Consider the following 18,763-nt stretch of genomic DNA (forward strand, 5'->3'; position numbering starts at 1 on the left):
ACACTTTCAGCCTACGTGAACTCAGCAAAACAACACAACAGCTCTCCAGCAGCAGTGAGAAAACTAGGAAGGGCAGAGTGGAGAAGGTGACGTCACCACTTGGAAGCTGAGCCCATTGTTGCCAGATTGGGCAATACTTCCTGCCCAATCTGGCAACACTGCTAGAACGCGCTGCAGCCAGGGTTGCCAGATTTGGCCGGAAATATTGACCAATCTGGCAACACTGGCTGAGCCCTCAGTACTGAACAGAGCTGCTCGTGCCAACGCCCGGCTTTACACGGGGCTTTAACAGAGACACAAACGGACTGTGGTAGGACCATCAAACTATTGACATATCTTCTCTAAAACGTTTACTATTTATTGGTCTGGAACAGTTCATCGTGTTTGTTGTCGGTGTTGTGAATCGGGAAACCACGTCGATTAACCGAGCTGTTAGCTGACTCAGGCGGGGCTTTACCGCTAGCTAGGTCGCTGACCAAAATGATTGTGACGGCTAGCATCGCTTTGACTCTTCGCTAACTCCCCACAACGATGACATGATAATGACTGTAACAACGATGTGGAAGGATGGTGTTGCTTAAAAAATCCGCTTTGCAACATCACAGAGCGATTGAGCCACTGCGTCTGTGAGTGGCTAGCTAGTGTCTCCAACTCGGAGCTATGTGGGGCCATCCTGTCGAGGCACTTCGTAGTCAATCGTCATCGTCAATACTGAATCGTTAGTTTCAATTCATTCATGAACGTGACTTGACACTACTATGACTTGGAGCTGAACTGTCTGCTGTCTTGCCAGGTGTCTGAACTCGAGTCGAACAACAGAGAGTCTAACAACAGAGAGATGCAGACCATCAAGTGTGTTGTTGTTGGGGATGGAGCGGTGGGAAAAACATGCCTATTGATCTCATACACCACCAACAAATTCCCCTCTGAATATGTGCCGACTGTAAGTACATTGCATAAATATTTATCAGTGGGTGATGCTCATGTTTTTGTGTGCAATGTAATGGCATTCAAAGAAGCATTTGCATTAATGTCCTCCTTTCTTGCACCACAGGTTTTTGACAACTATGCAGTAACTGTTATGATTGGGGGTGAACCGTACACCCTGGGTTTATTTGATACAGCAGGTAACCAAGCCTTCTTTCTTGTTATTGTTATGAACTGAACACAAGGATGGGGATTTTTCCTTGTATGAAACGGCTTGTCATTTTGTTCACAGGTCAGGAGGATTACGACAGGTTAAGGCCTTTAAGCTACCCGCAGACTGATGTCTTCCTAGTTTGTTTCTCGGTTGTTTCACCTTCTTCGTTTGAAAACGTAAAAGAAAAAGTGAGTAGATCTTACATATGTTTTTTAATGCCAAAGACATTTTGTTCTCTTACCATCTCTGCAATAACTACTGGATTTACACTTTATTATGACATTAAGAAATGTTTAAGACTATTTAATGTTATAGTTTAAATGATTATCGTCATCGTTTTAAACTATGCAATAAATATTTTGGAATGCTACACAATGTATTCACCAAAGGGACATGCAAAATTAAATACTAGTGCTGATGTGTCGTAAAATCAAATAAAATTAGACCCAGACTGTACTTTAATGGTTATCATTTAACTAAATTGCATTATCATTTTATATTAATGAATGGCACATGATTTATCAGATATTAAGATGTCTTTGGAAAAAAAATAAATATAGTCATTGGATTTGAAAACTGTGCCCATCATAGTTAACATGTTGGTCAGCCTGGTGCAGAAAATCTGTTAACATTATTCCAAATAATCATTGGAATGGATAATGATGGCATGGGGTACGATTTGAAGGCTCTGATGAACAACGTTTTGCCATTCTGTTTCACAGTGGGTCCCTGAGATAACTCACCACTGTCCCAAGACTCCCTTTCTGCTGGTGGGCACTCAGATCGACCTGAGGGATGACCCGTCCACCGTGGAGAAGCTCGCCAAGAACAAGCAGAAGCCCATCACCCCGGAGACGGCGGAGAAGCTTGCTCGCGACCTCAAGGCCGTCAAATACGTGGAGTGTTCCGCCCTGACGCAGGTAATACATTGCCCTGATTGGTTGTGTTGTGGGGCCGCCATGGCAAGCAAGTGCTGTGATCAAATCAACTCTCCTCTTTCTGACCTTTTTGCTAACTAACCTGACTTCCTCTAACCCTGGTGGTGTGCACCCCCCCTCTCTCTTTCTGCCCCTCCTCTTTATCTCTCTGTAGCGGGGACTGAAGAACGTATTTGATGAGGCTATCCTAGCTGCTTTAGAGCCCCCCGAAACTCAAAGAAAGAGAAAGTGCTGTCTTTTCTGATGTCTTCCGCCCTGAGGTTGCCTCTTGATTGTCTGCTGCTAGTTCATTGTATAAAAAAATGTGTATTTGCCACAAAAAACAACCCAATGCTCTTTCAACCCCCTTGCCCCCGCTGCCTGTTCCTGTCTTGCTTTGGATCGGCTTATTCTGACTTCTATTCTACTCTAGCTCGTGAAAGGTGCCAATCTTTCCTTTTGCGTTATAAACATAATATGCGGTTATTTTGACATTTCGTTATACTGTAAGTGTCCTACCGCTACTGTAATACACACTTAAATACAGTTGAGTGAGTATCATCGAGACCATGCATAACGTTTTTGAGTTTCATTTTTTATACCTGTCACTTTTCTTTTTGTATTTCATCTGCCCCTCTCATTACTAATACTATTTATTTGTGAGGGGAATCATGTGGAATTTAAATAAAGGAACATTTTGATTGCCCTGTTTCAGGTGTAGTCATATGTTAAATAATAAATAACCATGTTGCCAAACTGTCCATTTGCTCAGTAGCAATGTTTTTTGAACTTGCGTGTTTTACTTCCACAGAAAGGATTAAAGAATGTGTTTGATGAGGCCATACTGGCCGCTCTGGAACCCCCTGAACCTAAGAAAAGACGTAAATGTATACTACTTTGAAATCTCTCCGGGACTCTTCCACCTCCTAGCTTTCAAACCCAAAATGAAAAATGTTGAAAGAAATTCCAGAGCAAAACCCTCATTCTAATACGTTTATAGATTGAGTTGCAAGTCCTGATATGTTGGGGACTATATTATTCCATGATTGTTTTTATTTGAAGATTCAATACTGCGTTATATATGATAGACTTAACAGTTTTGTGATCCAAACACTGGATAGTATTTACTGAGCTTAGTGTGTTCAACATGAGGGCCGACGACATGTTAACCGGTGCACATTCACGGAGACTACACAACAGTGGAGACCCACTGTTATGTAAAAATGTGTTTACTCAAGAGCCATCATTACGCAAATACCACACATACAACAATGTTAATGACAGTTTGCCTGCAGTGTAGGCTCTTGGCTCCTGTCTCACACCTTATTTATAACCATGTTCTTTATCCTCGTCAAGAAAGGCCCTCATCGAATTCTAGTGCTCACTGCCACCATTCATCTATCAAAATTGTCATTATGTGTGTTACATTATTTTTACATTTATGAAATCCAACATTGTATCACTGTCCCATTGTGTGAAATGATCATACTAGAAATACCATAATTTAAAAGATGGCTCAAACTTAAAACTTACAAGAGTAGCACATATCTTGGTAACATCAGAGCTGATTATATTAACATTGCTAAATGTTGTTAAATATGAACTATTTGAAAGTTTACACATGAATGGAATATAGTTCATGTATTATTTGGCATGGTAATCGATGTCAGAGAGATAGCAGCCCTGATATCCAGTCAAAGGTGGCATCAAATCATGGGAAGTGAAGCTTCAAACGAGTGAACAAAAAATGTTTACCTTGCTGTACATATGACTGTTTGATTTTTATATTGTATCTAAATGACTACTGTAATCTGCTTGTGAACAACTGACCACAATAAAACCAGTATTACTTTAAACCCCCTTATGTGTTTGGTGACCGGTGACTATGACTCATGAACTTTAAAGCCTTAATAATGACCCTTGTCCAAAATGTGATTAATGTGAGGACTGATCACTGATGATACACACCAGTTGTAAGGATCACATTTTGCAGAAAGGGATTGTATTTGTTTAAAATTGTTTATTGTGAACAAAAGTGCAAAGCATAGCAGAAACATACACCAAAAAATGTTCAAATGGGAGTGATTTGTTTTTCTTAAATGGCTCTCGCTATCAACAAGTGTACCGTGTTTTACTATGAGATGGATCAATGAAACCAGTTACCTTAGGACAGTGGTTCTCAAACTATGGTATGCGTACTACCGCTATCAAGTGGTACGCAGAGGAATTAGAAAAAACATTAACATTGTTGAGAATAAAACATTTACATTGCCCAGCCTACTGAATTAATTCCCTTAATGCCTTTGAATATGTAATGTTCGTTTCCCTCGGTAAAGGGACATTAGCAGCTCCTATCGCCTATCGACGATCGGCAATTACTTCAGGGAGGACGTTCCTCCCCCAGCCTCCATTGACTCCTATTCATTTCCCCGAAAGTGTTGGCGGCCGGTGAACAACATGGGGTTCACACATGCGGCCGGGCTGCGGAGCCCGCGAGGAGGATTGATTTGATCTATAAATGAAGTCCCTCAATCTTAATTGTATTAACACCATGACCAACATTCTGAAACATCCATTAACATCCACATTTGCCTCAAACAATGTTAAGCTTACAGCCCATGCAAATTGTTGTTAAATAATGTTCTTGTTCTTTTAATTGTTTGTTACTCCGATCGTTCTGTTTGATATTGTGGAAAGGATGTTAGTGAATGATTCAGAGCATTATGCATTTTAAATGGCATCACCTTTGGTCTTGTGTCTTCATTTTTCCTAGAACAAATGTAGCTGAAAATAAACATAGCCAAATAACAACCAATAGCTTCAGTCATTGAAGGCAAAAATAGGCAAAATTCTATCCCCAGATTTTTTTAATTTAGTTTTACAAATCAAGAGTAGGCCTGATTTGACTAATTGGCTATGCATCCTTTCCTTCTGCCCTTGTAGTCCAAGACATGATGCCCACCAGCTTTCAAAGTACAATGCTGCCCCTGTGGATTAGTATCAATTCACATAACACCCTGAAACAACTTGAGTCTCACATACGTACGCCACTAACAGTGCAAGCAGGTCAATGGCATCCAAGCACGCAATCCATCCTCCCTCACTTTAAAAACCACCAGCTGCCACTGTACGAACAGAGATACATTTACCATGAGATCATGTTCTCACTTGCTGTGTGTGTATGTGTATGTGTTTCCGTGTCTCTGTTCCAGTGCTACCACTTTGTACAGCTGACAACAGCTAACAAAAAATAATATTTTTAAGAATAAATGTGCCTCCTGCATGAGATGTGCGCAGCTGAATAGGGCCACAGGCCTACGCAAATTCTGTATGTTGTTATATTTTATAACATCTGTCATAATCGTGGTAGTTGGGGAGACAAATATTTTCTGTGGTGGTATGCGGTATAAAAAGTTTGAGAACCACTGCCTTAGGAAGTCATATTATGGCTATATTCAGAGTATGTTCCATCAGATTGAATACCATCTGAGTGGCGGACTATATCAAGGAACGACAAATGAAATGGCTTGGGATCGTTGAGTTACAATACAATTGAGAAAAAATATTTTTTCTGCTCCGACTATAGATAAGTAATTCTTTCGAAACATTTTATTTTACTTGGACAAAATATGCATGTAATTTGCAGCAATTAGGTGCGAGTGCAAGTGTTAAACGATAGACAAACAGTAATTTAAAGAAAATAGACAATATACCACAATTTTGCATTTAAAGTGCCGCATGCTTACATATTACATTTAATTTATATTCAATGTTGAATCCTTGTTATCTATCCTCCGGTGGACCAATCTCAACACAGCTGTCCGTTACTCGAATTCCATACCATCCTTTCCAGTACTGCCTGTCATTTCCGCCGTGGACAAATTTAACATATCGCACCCCTTGTCCGTACTTCCTAAAGACATGGGTCATCTGAAACATAAGACGTTATTGTTTAAGAAGGTAAATGTTCTAGTTTCACATTTTAGATTATTTTATATATGATTCAGTCAATACATTCTGTCAATACCTTGTTCCATTTCTCATCGCTCCACTGCTCAAAGCTAACTTTCTTGGGAGAGAAGGCTTGAAGAGCGTCCTTCTTTTTGTCTAGTAGCTCCACCCGTATCTCGTACTCGCAAGCGCAGTCTTCTCGAGGGGCATACCTCGAACACAATTTTGAAGCACAACTTTATTTTTTAAATCAAAAACTGAATTGTGAGAAAGTGCATTGCCAAGTATTTGCGTAAAGTGCAGAAATACATCTAATGTAATTAATAAAGCTTGGTGAGTATCCGGTGTGATTTTTTATCAGTTATTTACATATTATGACACACACACACACACACACACACACACACACACACACACACACACACACACACACACACACACACACACACACACACACACACACACACACACACACACACACACACACACACACACACACACACACCACATTTATTAAAGTCTGTACCCGGTTTTGGGTAAATACGGCATGTTTATTAGTGACTTCAAACTGCTATAAATTGTCAATGTCATTATGCAGTTTCCACATTTTGAAGTTACTAATAAACGTACTAACAACAATAATAACTATATCCCCTATTAAGTTCATTTGAAATCTTTCTCACCAATCCGATATTCTGATATCTGGCTGGAACTTATCCATGATGTGGTGGTTGTACCCCTCCTTCCTCAGGTCAATCAGCTGAGACTTAATACATGGACTGAAGACAAAAGAGGATATGTTCACAAGATGTGCATTGTGAGTATCTTTTAGGTTGGCAGAATATGTTTACTCACCCATAAGAGCTAACAAAGGTTTGTGTTGTTCCCTCGTTTGGGTGGGGACTCCTCACTTCCTCTGTCACCCACCCATCTCCCTTATTGGACAGAATGTTCCAATATTTGAGGCCCTCTGAGGAAAGTAGAGGATTTAACCATTTATACTACAGATGAAAATAGGGGTGGGACGTTTAAAAAAAAAATCAAGGTTCGGTTCATACCACGGTTTTGTACCGAAACCTGATTTAGGTTTTGGTATGGTAGGTTTTTGGTTCAGACTACACAAAAAATATATGATGTATGATGCTTTAGGAAAGCAAGCGTTACTTAATCAAGTGGCTATAGAACCAACTGAGTGCCTTGATAACAGAAAAGCCTTGTGGTTATCAAAGGGCGGGAGTCTCACCTTCTGCCTTCGTGTTCTTGAGAAGATTCCGTTTGTCTTTCGACAGGAAGTAGAACATTTTCCAGCCTTTGACTACATCCTGCCCCGCTTCATCGCCGGGCTTGTAGCCCTCGCGCCGACACCGCTCCTTCCACAGGCACTCACTGTTGACCAATGCTCTCCATTCACGACAAACTAGTGGACAGACTCGCACCACCTGGTGGGCAGGGAGGTTCACGAAGATCTCCTGCAGCAGCTCCGGGGGAAGAGTCGTGTCGCCTGCAGACTGACAGCATCGACCGTGAGCCTCATTCACCCAGCAACCATCTTGGCTCAAACCGTTTAGAACCAAAATACCCACTACGTAAATGAGGGCCATAGAAACCGTGCATACATCATGATAGACTGACTCCCTGTTGCCGAACCCTCGCCTGCCTGACTACCGCTTGCTTCGCCCCATTTTGTCATCTACCCCGTGTCCCAATAAACCCTCTGTCCTTTTACCCCGTCTCTGCCTCCCTGTGTCCAGTGCCTGGGTCCCCTCGCCCCGCTCCTTAACAATGCAATTGTTTTTTGGAAAACTTGAAAATAATAAGACGATTAAAGTCCATTGTGGATTGTTTTAACCGAAATGTATTCAATAAAATTCTTTGAAATATTAATCTGCTGTCTTTTTGTTAAAGGTATAAAGGGATAAAGTAGGCTAAACTTAAGCAGGTTGCCCACGTTAAACTGCTATATGCATCAGGCTACATGTCATTGTAAAAATTGTAAATGCATATGACTCAGGCATGTCAGTTTCACGTAAGCCAGTGAGGCTATGATTAAGCTAATCAATATGGCGACACATTAGTGCCATAATTCACTAATGTGATAAAAGATGCATTCGGGCGTATTATATTATTCCACACGCGTAGATATTAACTGCGAGCGCGCAAATGATCTCTGCGCGCGCAAAACAGCCTCTCGCCCGCGCAAATTACCTCACCGCGCGCAAAACAGCCTCTCGCGAAAGATGTTTTTACGCTCTCGCTCGAATTTAATTTTGGCACTATGGGGTAGGGAACCAAGGCAGGGCAGGCTTTCCTATGATTGGCCGTTTCTGAAGCGCGATATTTGATTGACTGCCCTCCTCAGCCCTTCTCTCATTCAATTCTGAATTGCACAGTAAATGGCTGAAACGATAGTTACTTATTGTAACTCTAGATTCTATGAGTATAGGCGCAGCCTTTTAAGGCTATCGCTATAAGGTAAAAACATCTTCGCGAGAGGTTTTGCGCGCGCTGAGGTATTTTGCACGTGCGAGAGGCTGTTTTGCGCACGCGGAGGTAATTTGTGCTCGCGAGAGGCTGTTTTTCGTGCGCAGAGATAATTTGCGCCCTCGCAGTTAATATCTACGCGTGTGGAATAATATAATACGCCCGAATGCATCTTTTATCACATTAGTGAATTATGGCACTAATGTGTCCCCATACGAGAGTTGCATAACCGCTTAATCTGGGCTCCCGTCTTTCCCGTGCTGTTCGCCACAATACATTGCCATGAACTGTATTATGCATTGCGCGTTTAGTTTGCGTGTGTTTAAACTGATGGACGCACGCCCGACCGCATTCATTAATTCTTCTACGCACGCCCGCATTCATTCATTCATTTTAACTCAATCACGGTAAAATAATGTTTTCTCACGATCAAATACTCATCAATCCTAAAAGTTATAGGCTTGTACACGATGTCTGCGTCAAGAAAATATGTGTTTGCTGTACGGTGTTTGCAGATGCATTGACTTAAAAGTACGTACCGCTGTATCAGCTGTTCTTTCCCAAATAATTTACCAAGAATGTGTGACTAGGTAGATGAGAGAAGCAAAGTGTATGCTCGAGGTGAACATTATGCATGCACCCTTAAAATAGCATCTGAACAACGCACCACTGCCTTTAAATCAGTCTACTGTCGCATACGGTGAAGTTGCACACTTGTGTGTCTCTGGAAAGTAAGAGCTTCTTCGCTGCGTTGATACGCCGAATCAGCTGCTCTTTGTCACCGTTTATTTCATGTAGGCTACGCCGTCTTGGCCTCGCCTCATGGTGGCGTCCCAGCGTTACGCTGGTATTGGGAGTGACCGGATACTCCGTCTTTGGTTACAGTTCATAACCGGGGTCTGTAATATCCGGTCCACCATTTAGAATGAATCCTTGTCTCTTAAGAAACGCTTTGCGTTTATTGAAAGTTTGATTGCTTGTGTGGACTTTTAATCCAATGTCGCATACATACGTTCCAGGTTTACACATTCTGTGTGTTCACCGGCAACCAGAGCTTCTTCGTTCAATTAGATGCTCTGTTCATTGTTATGCCTGCCAGCGGTTCCTCTTACCGCCTCTCGTTTGGAGTGGACGTGAGGGGGGCCTTGCTGCTCGCCGCAGTTGGTGGCTTGGGCTTTTTCCTAGCTCCGCCCCCAGTGGCAGCGGACGTAGGAGAAGCCTTGTTGCTCTGCGGTTTTCATAGATTATGAAATAAGGGTTGAGTCAGAAGTTACAGACTCGCTTTAATCTCTTGATCCTCGCTTTGCGTGCTCTCAGGAGAATTTTGGGTTCTTGAGTCTGATGTGCCCTTTGACTTAGGTCTTTGTGACTGGGGTCCAGCAGGAGTACATTGATTGGGCTCCGCTCGCAGCTTCACCTTAGCCCATAAGGCGAAGCCTAGACTGCGTAGCCTGCATGAAATAGAACAACTAGTTCTATGATTGTAGGCATAGCCGTCTAGTTTCCCACCTGCTGTTCCCTCCAATTGCTGAAAAAATAGAGTGGAGGACAACGCTGCTCTGCGCCGCTTTAAATGCACGGCGCCGTGGGGAATGTGGGCGGTGCCCACGTTGATTGGTGCAAAGCTGAAATTTTCAGTGCGAGGACGAGCACTTCAAATACATGGTCTGCTATTTATATAGTCTATTTACAACACATACTTTTGTACGCTGCAAGCCATGCCTATTTACAACAGGAAATGTTCGATTAAACGTACAAACCGTACAAACACGGTTAGTAATCAGCCATAATCATAATCAGCCCTACTAGGGTTGGGCATAATCAGCAGGTCAGGCCCTTGCGGTGGACGAGGGTCCGCAAGGACGCGTAACCTCCTTTGTTGCGTGAACGTTGGACCATAATCAGCCCTAAATTAGTTGAATAGCGATGAATCTGCGACGCTACGTGAAGGCTGGGGGATCTGGAAAAGTGCGAACATGCATATCATATGCACAGGTTCGGGAACCAGTCTAGATACCAGAACCATTTAGTGGAGTCCACCTCTGCACATACCAGGGACGCAGGAAGTGGGGGTGTTTAGGCTGCTGCAGCACCCCCCCCCCTGGTGGCCCCTGGCTGTAACTGCAAGTGAGAAAGTTTTCTGAACAAATCAATTCTTTTTGAGTAAAATTTTATCATACAACATGATTTTTCATTAAATTATTGACATCCACCCTTTTTAGGATATTTATCATATTCTCATTTCCTTTTATTCAGAACATTGTCGGTGTAGGCACAACAAACTGGTGTAAAATGTTGCTTGCCATATTAATAGACACGTTGAATGTTATCGTTTTGATTTGTAAACTGGTTGGCAAAAAAAGAGCAAAGACGGACGGTTCACTTGACGGAGAAACCGTCACTTGCGTCACTTGAATGAAAATGAAGGCTTTCTTTTATCACTTTTGTCACTTTCCTTTGTAAACCTTTAGAAATAACCTCCTGAATCCTTGTTATAACGCTGTGTATAATCCCGGACCGCAACAACTTGTCGGCATGTTGTTAGTGTGTGAAATTCAGCACAGTATCAGCCGAGTTGACTCTAATTTCCACATTGTTTACTTGCTAACGTTTGTGAATAACAGTGGCTAGTTGGCAGAGTTAGTCTTTTTACACACCAGTAGAGTGTTTATCAGAGCGGAGCCCTGAATGTGACTTCACCCGTCATCTCGTCTCTGTAAACAATGGATGTTGCGCAGCATTTATTATGACGTCCCCCCCCCCCCCCCCCCCCCCACACACACACTTCCTGCGTCCCTGGCACATACGAATGTACGAATCAGATAGCTCAGAAACCATTTGACTCATAACGTCAACTGGTTTCTGAGGAGTCGTTATGAGTCATGTCAAGTTAAGTTAACAACCGATGTTCCTTTTCGTTTTCAGTTCTTACCATGCTAACATCAAATTTGACAGACTCTTAATACACATGCCTGGTGGTTCCTTGTCTATAAATAGTTTACTTACATTGGGGGTGCTTTGAGATGAACCCATTGCTGTGGAGTCAGACATCTGTCAGGGACATGGTCAGAGAACTGTCTAACCTCTGGGACGGAAATGTTGACACTTTGAATGTCTCACTATTCCCCTTTGCAAAAACCACAAGTCACTTCCGCTTGTATAGAAAATCTTGCATGCTGGGAAATGTATGCACTTTGAATTTAGCACACTTTCAAAGCGCTCCATTGACAAACCATACGTCAAACATGCAAGATGACAGACAGCAAGCCCGTTGGGAGGAGATGTCCTGCTCAGGTGCACCTCAATGCTCAGCTTAGATGCCGGAGTCGAGGATCGAACTAGCAACCTTGCAGTTGCAAGTCAACACACTAGGCCACCGTGGTGAAGTTAGTTTGAAGTTGGATATTCGACAGATATTCGGCCATTCATTTCCTATGGGAAATTGCTTTTTGCTCAATAGCTTCCGAGTTATAGGAGCCAGTGGCCCCAGACCAATGTTGACCTGTCCTACTATGTGGTACTAACAACACACACCTCACTAAAAATTAATATTTTGCTCCTCCTATTTTATTTAAATATTTTAAGAATCCCATTCATTTCCTATGGGAAATTGCTTTTTGCTCAATAGCTTCCGAGTTATAGGACCCAGAGGCCCCAGACCAATGTTGACCTGTCCTACTATGTGGTACTAACAACAGACACCTCACTAAAAATTAATATTTTGCTCCTCATATTTTATTTAAATATTTTAAGAATCCCATTCATTTCCTATGGGAAATTGCTTTTTGCTCAATAGCTTCCGAGTTATAGGACCCAGAGGCCCCAGACCAATGTTGACCTGTCCTACTATGTGGTACTAACAACACACACCTCACTAAAAATTAATATTTTGCTCCTCCTATTTTATTTAAATATTTTAAGAATCCCATTCATTTCCTATGGGAAATTGCATTTTGCTCAATAGCTTCCGAGTTATAGGACCCAGAGGCCCCAGACCAATGTTGACCTGTCCTACTATGTGGTACTAACAACACACACCTCACTAAAAATTAATATTCTGCACCTCCTATTTTATTTAAATATTTTAAGAATCCCATTCATTTCCTATGGAAGACGGCTTTTTGCTCAATAGCTTCCGAGGTATGGGACCATGAGGCCCCAGACCAATTTAGACCTGTTCTACTATGTGGTACTAACAACACACACCTCACTAAAAATTAATATTTTGCACCTCCTATTTAATTTAAATATTTTAAGAATCCCATTCATTTCCTATGGGAAATTGCTTTTTGCTCAATAGCTTCCGAGTTATAGGAGCCAGTGGCCCCAGACCAATGTTGACCTGTCCTACTATGTGGTACTAACAACACACACCTCACTAAAAATTAATATTTTGCTCCTCCTATTTTATTTAAATATTTTAAGAATCCCATTCAGTTCCTATGGGAAATTGCTTTTTGCTCAATAGCTTCCGAGTTATAGGACCCAGTGGCCCCAGACCAATGTTGACCTGTCCTACTATGTGGTACTAACAACACACACCTCACTAAAAATTAATATTCTGCACCTCCTATTTTATTTAAATATTTTAAGAATCCCATTCATTTCCTATGGAAGACGGCTTTTTGCTCAATAGCTTCCGAGTTATGGGACCATGAGGCCCCAGACCAATTTAGACCTGTTCTACTATGTGGTACTAACGACACACACCTCACTAAAAATTAATATTTTGCACCTCCTATTTTATTTAAATATTTTAAGAATCCCATTCATTTCCTATGGGAAATTGCTTTTTGCTCAATAGCTTCCGAGTTATGGGACCCAGGGGCCCCAGACCAATTTAGACCTGTTCTACTATGTGGTACTAACAACACACACCTCACTAAAAATTAATATTTTGCTCCTCCTATTTTATTTAAATATTTTAAGAATCCCATTCATTTCCTATGGAAGACGGCTTTTTGCTCAATAGCTTCCGAGTTATGGGACCCAGAGGCCCCAGACCAATTTAGACCTGTTCTACTATGTGGTACTAACAACACACACCTCACTAAAAAATAATATTTTGCTCCTCCTATTTTATTTAAATATTTTAAGAATCCCATTCATTTCCTATGGGAAATTGCTTTTTGCTCAATAGCTTCCGAGTTATAGGACCCAGAGGCCCCAGACCAATGTTGACCTGTTCTACTATGTGGTACTAACAACACACACCTCACTAAAAATTAATATTTTGCTCCTCCTATTTTATTTAAATATTTTTAGAATCCCATTCATTTCCTATGGAAGACGGCTTTTTGCTCAATAGCTTCCTAGTTATGGGACCCAGAGGCCCCAGACCAATTTAGACCTGTTCTACTATGTGGTACTAACAACACACACCTCACTAAAAATTAATATTTTGCTCCTCCTATTTTATTTAAATATTTTAAGAATCCCATTCATTTCCTATGGAAGACGGCTTTTTGCTCAATAGCTTCCTAGTTATGGGACCCAGAGGCCCCAGACCAATTTAGACCTGTTCTACTATGTGGTACTAACAACACACACCTCACTAAAAAATAATATTCTGCACCTCCTATTTTATTTAAATATTTTAAGAATCCCATTCATTTCCTATAGACGGCTTTTTGCTCAATAGCTTCCGAGTTATGGGAGCCAGTGGCCCCAGACCAATGTTGACCTGTCCTACTATGTGGTACTAACAACACACACCTCACTAAAAATTAATATTTTGCTCCTCCTATTTTATTTAAATATTTTAAGAATCCCATTAATTTCCTATGGAAGACGGCTTTTTGCTCAATAGCTTCCGAGTTATGTGACCCAGAGGCCCCAGACCAATTTAGACCTGTTCTACTATGTGGTGCTAACAACACACACCTCACTAAAAATTAATATTTTGCTCCTCCTATTTTATTTAAATATTTTAAGAATCCCATTCATTTCCTATGGAAGACGGCTTTTTGCTCAATAGCTTCCGAGTTATGGGACCCAGAGGCCCCAGACCAATTTAGACCTGTTCTATTATGTGGTACTAACAACACACACCTCACTAAAAATTAATATTTTGCTCCTCCTATTTTATTTAAATATTTTAAGAATCCCATTCATTTCCTATGGAAGACGGCTTTTTGCTCAATAGCTTCCGAGTTATGGGACCCAGAGGCCCCAGACCAATGTTGACCAATGTTGTATTAATTATGTCTAAACTGCAGGGAATAGATACATATTCCAAGGTGCCTTTCGAAGGAAACCTTGGAATATCTGCATGTCTATTTCCTAAACAGCGGACCCTATGACAAAAACAACATAATTGACGGCAGCTCCGTTGCCGCCCACGTGGTTTGGAGCCATGTAAGGAGCAGAGGGGGCTGACATAGCAACCATGAGAGTTACGTGACGTGGACGCAGGCCCATTGAAAAGAAAAGGCCAAAAAACCTAGGCATGGCACATGTTTACAGACGTTATTGTATTTAATTAATTAAATATTAAAATATATATTATATAAATAATTAAATATACAATTATTTTGTTATAATATTATAAGTAGACCATAGCTTTTATTCAATTGTCGTTATAACAAGATCTGTATCCGACCATTGACCATCGACTCGTAAATTCTATGAATTTAATTCATATTGACGTATGGCGATGGACCGTATGGCACTGTATCCCTTAAATCCCATTTTGAATTTAATAGACCATTCTCGTTGCTTCGAGGAAGTCTGGTGGTCTCCGTATATAATAAATAAATATATAAACATATTTATTTATTTATTCCAGCCCTTCTCAATGCTGCGGAACGCTCACTAAAATTTTTACGTAAACAATTTTAATAGTGTAACTATACATAAATATCTTACCCACCCAGAATAAAAAGTATTTCCGCCATTTTCACAGAAAAATATCCAAAAAAACATCCAATAGGAGAGATGCTCACAGCGTCTATTGGAGACGTAGTCGGGTTAATACAGGAGTGAATCGGCTGCTGGAGCACCCCATTTCCGTCTGCAGACTACGCCGAAGGGTACCTTTCCCGTCAGCCACCGATGTTCAAGTGCCTTGGCCAACAGTCGGTATTTGATGTTCTCGGAGTCAGGCTGTGTTGGTCTGCATTGGTCTGGGGTTTCTGGAGGAGCAAAATATTAATTTTTAGTGAGGTGTGTGTTGTTCGTACCACATAGTAGAACATGTCTAAATTGGTCTGGGGCCTCTGGGTCCCATAACTCAGAAGCTATTGAGCAAAAAGCCGTTTTCCATAGGAAATGAATGGGATTCTTAAAATATTTAAATAAAATAGGAGGAGCAAAATATTAATTTTTAGTGAGGTGTGTGTTGTTAGTACCACATAGTAGGACAGGTCAACATTGGTCTGGGGCCTCTGGGTCCTATAACTCGGAAGCTATTGAGCAAAATGCAATTTCCCATAGGAAATGAATGGGATTCTTAAAATATTTAAATAAAATAGGAGGAGCAAAATATTAATTTTTAGTGAGGTGTGTGTTGTTAGTACCACATAGTAGAACATGTCTAAATTGGTCTGGGCCTCTGGGTCCCATAACTCAGAAGCTATTGAGCAAAAAGCCGTTTTCCATAGGAAATGAATGGGATTCTTAAAATATTTAAATAAAATAGGAGGAGCAAAATATTATTTTTTAGTGAGGTGTGTGTTGTTAGTACCACATAGTAGGACAGGTCAACATTGGTCTGGGGCCTCTGGGTCCTATAACTCGGAAGCTATTGAGCAAAATGCAATTTCCCATAGGAAATGAATGGGATTCTTAAAATATTTAAATAAAATAGGAGGAGCAAAATATTAATTTTTAGTGAGGTGTGTGTTGTTAGTACCACATAGTAGGACAGGTCAACATTGGTCTGGGGCCACTGGCTCCTATAACTCGGAAGCTATTGAGCAAAAAGCAATTTCCCATTGGAAATGAATGGGATTCTTAAAATATTTAAATTAAATAGGAGGTGCAAAATATTAATTTTTAGTGAGGTGTGTGTTGTTAGTACCACATAGTAGAACAGGTGAACATTGGTCTGGGGCCTCTGGGTCCTATAACTCGGAAGCTATTGAGCAAAAAGCAATTTCCCATAGGAAATGATTGGGATTCTTAAAATATTTAAATAAAATAGGAGGAGCAAAATATTATTTTTTAGTGAGGTGTGTGTTGTTAGTACCACATAGTAGAACCGGTCTAAATTGGTCTGGGGCCTCTGGGTCCCATAACTCGGAAGCTATTGAGCAAAAAGCCGTCTTCCATAGGAAATGAATGGGATTCTTAAAATATTTAAATAAAATAGGAGGAGCAAAATATTAATTTTTAGTGAGGTGTGTGTTGTTAGTACCACATAGTAGAACAGGTCTAAATTGGTCTGGGGCCTCTGGGTCCCATAACTCGGAAGCTATTGAGCAAAAAGCCATCTTCCATAGGAAATGAATGGGATTCTTAAAATATTTAAATAAAATAGGAGGAGCAAAATATTAATTTTTAGTGAGGTGTGTGTTGTTAGTACCACATAGTAGGACAGGTCAACATTGGTCTGGGGCCTCTGGGTCCTATAACTCGGAAGCTATTGAGCAAAAAGCAATTTCCCATAGGAAATGAATGGGATTCTTAAAATATTTAAATAAAATAGGAGGAGCAAAATATTAATTTTTAGTGAGGTGTGTGTTGTTAGTACCACATAGTAGGACAGGTCAACATTGGTCTGGGGCCTCTGGGTCCTATAACTCGGAAGCTATTGAGCAAAAAGCAATTTCCCATAGGAAATGAATGGGATTCTTAAAATATTTAAATAAAATAGGAGGAGCAAAATATTATTTTTTAGTGAGGTGTGTGTTGTTAGTACCACATAGTAGGACAGGTCAACATTGGTCTGGGGCCTCTGGGTCCTATAACTCTGAAGCTATTGAGCAAAATGCAATTTCCCATAGGAAATGAATGGGATTCTTAAAATATTTAAATAAAATAGGAGGAGCAAAATATTAATTTTTAGTGAGGTGTGTGTTGTTAGTACCACATAGTAGAACAGGTCTAAATTGGTCTGGGGCCTCTGGGTCCCATAACTCGGAAGCTATTGAGCAAAAAGCCGTCTTCCATAGGAAATGAATGGGATTCTTAAAATATTTAAATAAAATAGGAGGAGCAAAATATTAATTTTTAGTGAGGTGTGTGTTGTTAGTACCACATAGTAGAACAGGTCTAAATTGGTCTGGGGCCTCTGGGTCCCATAACTCGGAAGCTATTGAGCAAAAAGCCGTCTTCCATAGGAAATTAATGGTATTCTTAAAATATTTAAATAAAATAGGAGGAGCAAAATATTAATTTTTAGTGAGGTGTGTGTTGTTAGTACCACATAGTAGGACAGGTCAACATTGGTCTGGGGCCTCTGGGTCCTCTAACTCGGAAGCTATTGAGCAAAAAGCAATTTCCCATAGGAAATGAATGGGATTCTTAAAATATTTAAATAAAATAGGAGGAGCAAAATATTAATTTTTAGTGAGGTGTGTGTTGTTAGTACCACATAGTAGGACAGGTCAACATTGGTCTGGGGCCTCTGGGTCCTATAACTCGGAAGCTATTGAGCAAAAAGCAATTTCCCATAGGAAATGAATGGGATTCTTAAAATATTTAAATAAAATAGGAGGAGCAAAATATTATTTTTTAGTGAGGTGTTGTTAGTACCACATAGTAGGACAGGTCAACATTGGTCTGGGGCCTCTGGGTCCTATAACTCGGAAGCTATTGAGCAAAAAGTAATTTTCCATAGGAAATGAATGGCCGAATATCCGTCGAATATCCAACTTCAAACTAACTTCACCACGGTCACTAGGCCTACCTCCTGAGCTAAGCCGACCCAAATCACATGCCTCTCGCATTTAATGATTTTCAATTCAATTATGCTCCAAGGCAGAATCCTCGCGTTCAATCTAAACAACTGCTGAACTTAGCCCAAAACCATTCTTACACCTAAAGTTATATTCACCTTTCTTTTGAAAGAAATCGGTTCGGAGTTGTTTTCCCTTAGCTTGCTTTTTTGTGACCCCGATTTCCAATCTTTGGGTAAAGACATGACTATGGTGCAGTCAGCAGTCACTCAACTCGCGATTAGCCGCGTTACTGATATGGGGCATCCTGGCGCAGTTGTGGAATAAACCATTTTTCGCCTTCTGTAAGGGATGACAGTGAGGCTGCAGATGAGAACAGGATGAAGGTGACTCCACAATGTCCACATACATGGTCACAACTCCTCAAGAGTAAT

At 40.8% G+C, this 18,763-nt stretch overlaps 2 protein-coding genes across 4 annotated transcripts; one reads left to right on the top strand and one right to left on the bottom strand.

Annotated features, from left to right (window-relative positions):
* Positions 1-203: 203 nt before the first annotated feature.
* Positions 204-4,069, top strand: LOC130385776 (cell division control protein 42 homolog). Of its 2 annotated transcripts, none has more exons than XM_056594477.1 (6): positions 204-310; positions 794-943; positions 1,055-1,127; positions 1,220-1,329; positions 1,864-2,061; positions 2,234-4,069. In XM_056594477.1, exons 2-6 carry the CDS (start codon positions 839-841, stop codon positions 2,321-2,323), a joined length of 576 nt encoding a protein of 191 aa, XP_056450452.1. In that variant the 5' UTR covers positions 204-310; positions 794-838; the 3' UTR covers positions 2,324-4,069. The 2 variants fall into 2 exon arrangements, with proteins under 2 accessions (XP_056450452.1, XP_056450443.1); XM_056594468.1 differs by having other exon boundaries at positions 2,870-4,069.
* On the bottom strand, positions 3,914-18,674 carry LOC130385762 (F-box only protein 6-like). 2 transcript variants are annotated; one of them, XM_056594449.1, is made up of 6 exons: positions 18,488-18,674; positions 7,253-7,517; positions 6,865-6,979; positions 6,693-6,788; positions 6,086-6,221; positions 3,914-5,988 (listed from the first exon to the last, which is right to left on the bottom strand). In XM_056594449.1, exons 1-6 carry the CDS (start codon positions 18,572-18,574, stop codon positions 5,842-5,844), a joined length of 846 nt encoding a protein of 281 aa, XP_056450424.1. In that variant the 5' UTR covers positions 18,575-18,674; the 3' UTR covers positions 3,914-5,841. The 2 variants fall into 2 exon arrangements, with proteins under 2 accessions (XP_056450424.1, XP_056450431.1); XM_056594456.1 differs by lacking the exon at positions 18,488-18,674 and adding an exon at positions 11,497-11,713.
* Between the last annotated feature and the right edge of the window lie 89 nt (positions 18,675-18,763).

This window comes from Gadus chalcogrammus, chromosome 1 (assembly GCF_026213295.1).
Source record: "Gadus chalcogrammus isolate NIFS_2021 chromosome 1, NIFS_Gcha_1.0, whole genome shotgun sequence".
Taxonomy (NCBI): Eukaryota; Metazoa; Chordata; class Actinopteri; order Gadiformes; family Gadidae; genus Gadus; species Gadus chalcogrammus.

Excerpts from the sequence above, each read along its gene's own strand:
- LOC130385762 (XM_056594449.1), bottom strand. The coding sequence starts at position 18,574 with ATGTCTTTACCCAAAGATTGGAAATCGGGGTCACAAAAAAGCAAGCTA. Across the intron at positions 6,980-7,252 it reads CAAGAACACGAAGGCAGAAG|AGGGCCTCAAATATTGGAAC; the intron begins GTGAGACTCCCG and ends TACTTTCCTCAG. Across the intron at positions 5,989-6,085 it reads GCGATGAGAAATGGAACAAG|ATGACCCATGTCTTTAGGAA; the intron begins GTATTGACAGAA and ends CTTATGTTTCAG.
- LOC130385776 (XM_056594477.1), top strand. The coding sequence starts at position 839 with ATGCAGACCATCAAGTGTGTTGTTGTTGGGGATGGAGCGGTGGGAAAA. Across the intron at positions 1,330-1,863 it reads TTGAAAACGTAAAAGAAAAA|TGGGTCCCTGAGATAACTCA; the intron begins GTGAGTAGATCT and ends TCTGTTTCACAG. Across the intron at positions 2,062-2,233 it reads AGTGTTCCGCCCTGACGCAG|CGGGGACTGAAGAACGTATT; the intron begins GTAATACATTGC and ends ATCTCTCTGTAG.